Source organism: Dendrobium catenatum, unplaced genomic scaffold (genome assembly GCF_001605985.2).
Source record: "Dendrobium catenatum unplaced genomic scaffold, ASM160598v2 fragScaff_scaffold_1056, whole genome shotgun sequence".
Lineage (NCBI taxonomy): Eukaryota > Viridiplantae > Streptophyta > Magnoliopsida > Asparagales > Orchidaceae > Dendrobium > Dendrobium catenatum.
This window is the reverse complement of record NW_021319518.1, coordinates 5901251-5909357: the sequence shown is the minus strand read 5'-3', so window position 1 is coordinate 5909357 and position 8107 is coordinate 5901251. Positions and strand designations below refer to the sequence as shown.

Here is an 8107-nt window from a genome sequence, read left to right as displayed (position 1 = left end):
CTGACGTAGCGGTGCTATCAAGCAGACTAGAGACAGAGAGTGGAGCGCTGCGACACTCCAAATATGGCATTATGACGCTGTGAAACAGATTGAGTTTTCTTTCTCGTTTTCATTAGGGGTTGTGTCGCTTGGTGGTTTCTACATGTTTCTCTTTATATGTTGTAGTGAGAGAATGGTGAGAAGTGAGATTTGTTTTCTCCCAAATTTTTATTATGAATTTCTTGGGTTGGTGTGGCTGTGTTTTTTTCTATATTTTTGATTTTTTACGCTAAATAATTGTGCTTTTTATTTATGCTACATCTTCTATTTATTGCTTGTTTGGCTGTGTGATTTACTTCCTTAACAAAAGTTATTTTATACAACAATTTTAAAAAATTACTTTCTCTTTAGCTTCTTTACAAAGCTTAAAAAAAAATGTCTGAGACGAAGCCTAAGTTTGTCCAAATTAGCCTTTTTGTATAGTGCGAGCTCGACCGATAGAATGGGGGTTTGAGGCAATAGTACAATCCAATCGATTCTACACAAAACTAACACCTACCTAGTACAATTTTTTTTAAAAGCAACAAAAAATAATAGTAAAACAGAAATTGTGATTATGATTTTAAAATCAAGGTAGTAAAAAAGTTGTCTCAAACGAAACTTTAAAGTAAGCTAAGGATCCATTTAGGGGTGTAAACCAGTTGAGTATTTGTCTAATCGATCCAAACTTGTTTAGTTCTTACTAAGCTCGATCTTGATACGTTAAAAAATTTATAGGCTCGAGCTCATTTGGTAAGCTCAAGCATGACTCGATTGTTTAGCTTGTTTGGTAAGCTCAAGCATGACTCAATTAAAATTTTTAGAATTATTCTAAAATGTTAAAATTTATTCTACTATTCTAATATAAATTAATTTTTGGATATATTTTAACTTAATCGAGTGGCTCATGAGCTTTCGCGTCGAGCCAGACTGAGCTAGAGCTCGTTTAATATAAGAGCTTGAGTATAGGCTCGAGCTCAAACTTGTAGCCCGTTAAGCTCGACTCATGAGCTCGTTAACAAGTGTAGCTCAAGCCGACTTGTGAGCAAACTCTGCTCATTTAGACCCTAGATCCATTGATACCTTAAATTTTACCCCAAAAATGATAGCTTAAATGTGCATTAACTTGTAGATTAATAGATTCCTCTTCTAATGAATTTTATTGATTACCCATATGGTAATTGGGCTATAGATAAAGATATAGAAAAAAAAATCATGTGATTTTTTGTTTTATGTTGGTGACACTATCCTCACCTAGGCTCAAAGAAGCAATCAATTTCCCACTGATGAAAGCTTAATGTTATGGGTATCTATGTTGAACCTGACATGAAAAAATTTAATTTGGATCAATCCATGTAAGATTCGTGTTAGGTTTAGATTAACTTAAGTGACCCACAAAAAAAAAAAAAAGGATTAGGTTCGAGTCGACTTGAAAAAAATGATCCCAAACATCCCCTTATAATCTTAGACCTCAATCTTGGATTTTTATTCTGTGCGGAGTCTGGAGCGTCCGGAGACCAATAAAAATATACCACGTCATCCAAAAAATGTACCGCGCTCGGTACTGCTCGGTACCGAGTACCAAGCACGTAACCGGATGGGAGAACCGTCCGGTGTCCATACAAAATAATAGCTCCGTTGACCATCATCATATCAATTCATGATAGTGATCATCTCCTAGTATATTGCATGTGTATGCAACAAGTCGATTCAGAGCTAGAAGCAGGTCTCCTTGGAATAATCAACTTGACTTATGTAGCTCTGGTATCCATCAAACAACAGCAATCACAACCATCAGAAAAAATACAGAGAAAAGAAATATTCCCTGCTGCAATACAAAAGCAATGTGCACTCTACTTTCCCAAAAGCTATCTCACCACGATATAAAAGAGAAGATAGATACTCTCAACAGCTGAGCTTCCTTCCATTTCCTTGCAGTAATGTCTCATAAGACAGCATTGGAAATCAGAACAGATGATGATGATCAATCTCAAAAATGGCTTCTTCCACTCAGTGAAGATGTTTTTAGCTCCTATCTCAGTCAAGCTGGAGAAATAGCACAGAAAGTGTTCGGAGAAGGTTCACTGTTCAGTCCACTTCTCTTTGGAAAGTTCTTTGATCCAGCTGATGCTTTTCCTCTATGGGACTTCGATCCAGAATTGCTTCTCTCCAGGCTTCACAGTTCCTCAAAGATCAGTGTTGATTGGTCTGAAACAGACGACAAGTATATCTTCAGAGCTGAACTTCCAGGTAATTTAGCCCAACAATATTTCAAGGAACATAATTGCTTACTCCTCATCTTTCTCCTTGCCCAAATTTTTTTAATTACTTCACAACAAATCATGTTCATATGAGATGCTAACAGCTTCAGGTGTTTTGACTGGTAGTGGGAGCAAGGAGTGTTGAAGTAGCACTTTCCGGAGATAAAGAAAATTTGATAGAAATCAGTGGAATCTGGAATGTCGGAAATCCTACAGGAAGAGATTGGAAGATCAGAAAATGGTGGGAATATGGATTTGTTAGGCGTTTAGAGGTAGCAGATGATGCTGATTGCAGAAAGATGGAAGCTTCCATCAACAATGATAATACTCTTGAGATTATCATCCCAAAGAGTTTATAAATCTGAAAATGATCTTCAAATGCAGGGTGTGGTGGCCAATAATCACAATTTGTATGAAGACTGAAAGAATATTTAATACATGTTATGGTATATATTAATTTATTCTGATTTTGTTGGGAGAAAGAATAGTTTTGTAAGGCATATCATCAAACATATAGAATACACGATCAGCTTTCTGTTGATTCTCAATTCAAGTTCAATCCAAGATGGGTTCTGCTCATGATAAAAAATCTATTGATTTTCAGAAAATTTTCAAATAAAATTCACGACTCCATTTGGGATGGCTACATTTTTTTATTAAGTTGATTACAAAACTATTATGAAGAAAGCAGCTTTTTCAGAAGCTGTTATAGAAAACAGTTTTTTAAAACAGCTTCTTAGCATAAAAAAAATATTAAAAACAGAAAAAAAATAATGCTTAAATAAAAGCTGTGGTTAAGATCCTGAAAACAAAGCAATAAAAAAAAGCTGTCCCAAACCAAATGAAATCATAATTTATCAAAGTATTATGTTTATAGGGGACCGCCACTTGTAGAAGGAACCTAATTCTCTGCTGCTAAAGTTTGAAGGATTGGCGATTCGATTACGGCATTGCTTTCGGCAGAGATGATGCATTCAATTTAGCCAAAATAAAAGTCATAACCCTTTTCATAGTGTTGTTCCATTTAACTGTATATATATATATATATATATATATAGTGTGTGTCATTAATAACTGTATATATATATATATATATATATAGTGTGTGTCATTAAAGATAAATGACAATGAGTTTTAAATTAAATTAACAGAATTATTAAGTATTTTTATGAGCTATATACAAAATAGAAAGGGTGAGAAGAGAAATCTGTATAATTTCTCATAATTTTCATAGTGAATTTCTTAGTGTTGTGTGGCTATGTGGTTTTCTCCCTATTTCAAGTTTTTTCACATTAAATCCTAGTGTTCTTTCTAAACAAACAGAGACAAAATAATGCATTCGAAAGGCCTAAGATATACCTTAAAGCTTGATGTTATAGAGACAATAGTAAATGTAGAAGATGATACATTTTCTATTTATGTATCTATGCTATTAGGTGTACATGTAGTAATATATAGTGAAGTGTGCACATGACTTTAAACCTGTACATATAGGATCATTGCAGGTTGTTATGGATGAAGAGTCAGGATACATTCAATGCACATGGAGGAGGTACGTTTGGTAGAGGTTGTATTGTGTGTTGCTTTTAGTCCCCTGCAATGTGACGGTTTATGTTGGACAATCAGATTGCTGTGTAGAAGATGAAATCTAGTTGTAGAGAGTGGTTTTGTAAGAATGTCTGCTTGCTGATCTTGAGTGCTGATGAGGACAATACGAACTATATGGGAGTGGATGTGATGATGAATGAAGTGATGATCCACTTCTATATGTTTTGTTCTGGCATGGAACACTGAGTTATTGGCTAAGGCAATGGATGATGTATTGTCATAATGAAGGTCCGTTGGATGCTGGAGGGAGATGTGAAAATCCCGAAGCAGTTGTTTGAGCCAGATGATATATGTGATAGCATATGCTAGAGCCCTATATTCCGCCTCCATGGATGATCTGGCAATGATGAGTTGCTTCTTGACACTCCAGGTGTCACGACCCGACCCCAGGAAGGTGCAATAGCCTAAGGTGGACTTGCACGTGGAAGGATCACTGACCCAATCATCATATGAGAAAGAGATTAGGTGAAGAGGACCTTTGGAGATGGGAAGGTCAACTGATATTACACCAGGAGAGTAGTGTGTTGTCCAGGAAGGTGCAATAGCCTAAGGTGGACTTGCACGTGGAAGGATCACTGACCCAATCATCATATGAGAAAGAGATTAGGTGAAGAGGACCTTTGGAGATGGGAAGGTCGTAGTGGAGCGTTCCTTTGATATACCTGAGAAATCTTTTGAGAAGGTAGACATGTGCTGGTTGCGGATCGTAGATGTGTTGACATAATAGATTGACTAGATATGCTATATTTAGTTTTGTAAGCATTAAGTACTGAAGTGAACCTGTAATTTGATTGTAGGTTCTAGTATCTGCTAGAATTTGATTAGCTGGGATGACTCTTGATAGCTTAGTACAAGTCAGATTTGACAGGGAGTTGCAGAGTAACATTCCCACTTCAGCCAGTATAGAGTTTGCATATTGCATGGAGAGAGGAAGTAGGCTCGGAAGAAAACCCGGCTGGTTCAGAGCTTTAGAAAATGTTTTGAACCACTGCCTAAAAGCCTGTTTAAGGCCATATATAGCTTTCCGGAGGAGAAAGACGTGATTCAGATGCAAAGAATCTTCAAATCCCTAGGGTTGTCTTGTATATGGTTTCGTGAGTTCGCTATGGAGGAAAGCATTCATAACATCTAGTTGATGAACCTACCATTGTTTATTCAAGGCAATTGTTAGAAGAGATCGGATGGTGGTAAAATTCTTGCTGATTGCCTTGAGCTACCAGGCTTTCCTTGTTTCGAGCAATCGAGCCATCTAAGTGAAGTTTAGTATGGTATATCCATTTGCAGTCGAGAGTGGGTGAGTTTGTGGGTGGTGGAACTAGAGTCCAGGTACCCTATTGTTGCAGAGCAAGTTAATCAGTGGCCATAGCTTGTATCCAGTGAGGAGATTTGGAAGCTTCCGAGTTGGTGGTTGGATCTACTGTAGACTAGTTGTCATTGGCAGAATGTCGGTGGAGGTGATTGAAGAGTGGTTTTGGTTTGAGAGATTTTGTCTTAAGTCTCATTACCATGGGATGAGTGGAGACAATAGCATATGGTGGTTGAGGCTGAGATATAGGTGAGGGAGAAGTTGATTGGTTTGTGGGTGTGATGCTGCAATCAGGTGTGAGAACAGAGGATTGTGGCAGCAGGTGTGGAGTAGGAGTAGTGGAAATTGTTAGTGTTTTATGAGTTGGGAGCAGTGGAGGAGAGGGTGTGTAGGTGGGAGTAAGTAAGAATGTATTGGTGTGAGGTATGGAGGATGGAATGTTGCTTGCAGAGATGGTTTGATAAGGAAATGTATCTTCATCAAATGGAACATTGGGGGAAATGATAATGTGATTGGTGGTAGTGTCTGGGCACTAGTATCCTTTGTAAGAGGATGAGTAGCCCTAGAAATACACAGGGTGTTGATTTTGTTTCAAGCTTGTGTCAACAAGAGGATGGGATCCAAGGAAAGCATTGACAATCAAATGTGTGAAGGAATAAGTAGTCTGGTTGCTGATTATAAAGGATTTGGAGAGGGGATTAATAGTTCATGGTTTTTGAGGGAAGTCTGTTGATTAGATATGATGTTGTAAGGGCATCATCTGGCAAATAGGTGTAGGGAAGGGCTGCCATATGGAGAAGTATCCTCATTGTTTAAGTGAGATGTCTATGCTTTCTCTCTACTAATCCATTCTTTTAAGGTGTATAGAGACATGATATTTGATGAATTATGCCCTATTTTTTGAAGGAACCAGATAGAACCTGTTATAGCAGGGATCCTTGAGAAGCACTTGATCGGTCAGAGAGTCCTTAAAAGTGAAACCAGAGGCATCAAAACAAGCAGAAATGTTATTAGCCTTGGTTAAGTTAGAAATGGACAAAAGATCATGAGATAAATGGGGAATGTGTAGAAGTGGCGATAAGAGAAGCTTACGAGATGGTGTTGGAAGAATACCGTCACCTATATGAGCTATCTAAACAGAGCTTCCGTCACCAATTGTTATATTGTCACTACCATGATATGGTTTAGGATTGGAGGTTGTTGATGCGATTTGTAAGATGACATGAAGGGCCCAAATCCAAATACCAATCCGGGTTGGTAGGGTGTTGAGTTGAAGGCGCCACAAGAATGTAATTCATGTTGAAACGATGCCAAAAACTTGCTACAGAATGGCCTTTCTTATTGCATATCTGATAGGTGAGTGAGGGAAGTGATGGAGATCTGTTATTGAAATTGGCAGATCGTCCTCTTGCTCTATGACATGGACCGCAATAAGAGTATAAAGCCATGTTGGGATTTGCTGCTTGCAGATGATGGAATGATTCTAATTGAATATTAATTTCCTCACTGAGCAATAGAGAGTATAGGTCTTCAAGGCTAATTGGATGAAGCATAGTTATGACTTATGATAGACGTTTTGAATGCTTGATATAGTGGTGGTAATCCATTAAGTGTATGGAGTATAATGTCTTATGTGTCAATATTTTCTCCTGCAATAGCGATTTTGTCCACCGTTGTTTTGACTTCGATGAGATATTGATTCATGTTGAGATTTCCAATGAAAATGTTGTGGAGTTCATTCTTAAGTTGAATGATTCTAGAACGGTTTGATGTTGTAGCTTCCTTTCAATGGTATTCCATTTAGCCGAGCAAGATTCTAGATGTATAACATATGGAAGAATGGATGTGGTGAGTGTGGAGCATATTGCCGCTGCTAAATTTTGATCTATCAGAACCCATTCTGTGTATTTCAGATTAAATGTTGTGCTTCCATTAGATGACTGATTTAGGCGAGGTGGGATTATTGAATGGGGATGACTAAAATTATCAAATTCATTGGCATGTAGTAATTTTAGAACCTGCAATCTCCACATTTGGTAGTTGTCGTTAGACAGTTGAATTGATATGATGGTTTTGGTATTCGAGATGACGAACTTCAGTGATGCAGGAATAGAACAACTATCTGCATTGGCGTGATTCATCGAGTCTCTTATTTAAGAAGATGAAGACTGAGCCATTTCGTCTAGTTCAGGCTTTTATTCTTGTTCTGATACCATAAAGAAATAGAGATAAAATAATGCCTAAGATATACCTTAAAGCTTGATGTTAAAGAGACAACAGTAAAGGTATAAGATGATACATTTTCTATTTCTGTATATATACTATATATTAGGTGTACAAGTAGTATTATATAGTGAAGTCTGCACATGACTTTACACCTGTACGCATAGGATCACAGCAGGTTATTATGGATGAAGAGTCACGATTCATTCAGTGCACACGGAGGAGGTACCTTTGACAGAGGTTGTATCATGCGTTGCTTTTACTTTCTTCTCCTTATTTTATTGTATTTTTATTTTTCTTATTTATTTGGTTGCCTGCTTTTCTTCCCGACAATTTAAACTTGAAGAGAAATTCTTTATGGGAGAGAAAATTGTGTTGTGAATCTGATTAGTTAGCAGCTGGTCAGTTTCCATGTATTTTATAAATACTCCAAATTAGAGAGGATGATGGAGTTTTGAGATTATGGATGAGTTTTACTCTGTTTTTTTTTTAAGAGTGATCGAATAGTTTGCAATGCTCAAAATAGAATCTAATATCCCAACACCTTTATCCTCTTAGCCAATTCATTTAGAACTTCTGTTATCTCGCCAGTTAACTTAAGAGCAATACACGAAATTTTCACAAATAAAGGTTGATTAATAGCAGATATTCTTATGGCAAAGCCAGAGCCATTAAGCAATAGTTGTATGAC

At 37.1% G+C, this 8107-nt stretch overlaps 1 protein-coding gene across 1 annotated transcript; it reads left to right on the top strand.

Moving 5' to 3' along the window:
- Positions 1–1892: 1892 nt before the first annotated feature.
- LOC110105702 (22.3 kDa class VI heat shock protein) lies at positions 1893–2832 on the top strand. Its single transcript, XM_020835300.2, has 2 exons — positions 1893–2268; positions 2406–2832. The coding sequence occupies exons 1-2, from the start codon at positions 1959–1961 to the stop codon at positions 2636–2638; spliced, it is 543 nt and encodes a 180-aa protein (XP_020690959.1). The 5' UTR covers positions 1893–1958; the 3' UTR covers positions 2639–2832.
- The last annotated feature ends 5275 nt before the right edge of the window (positions 2833–8107 follow it).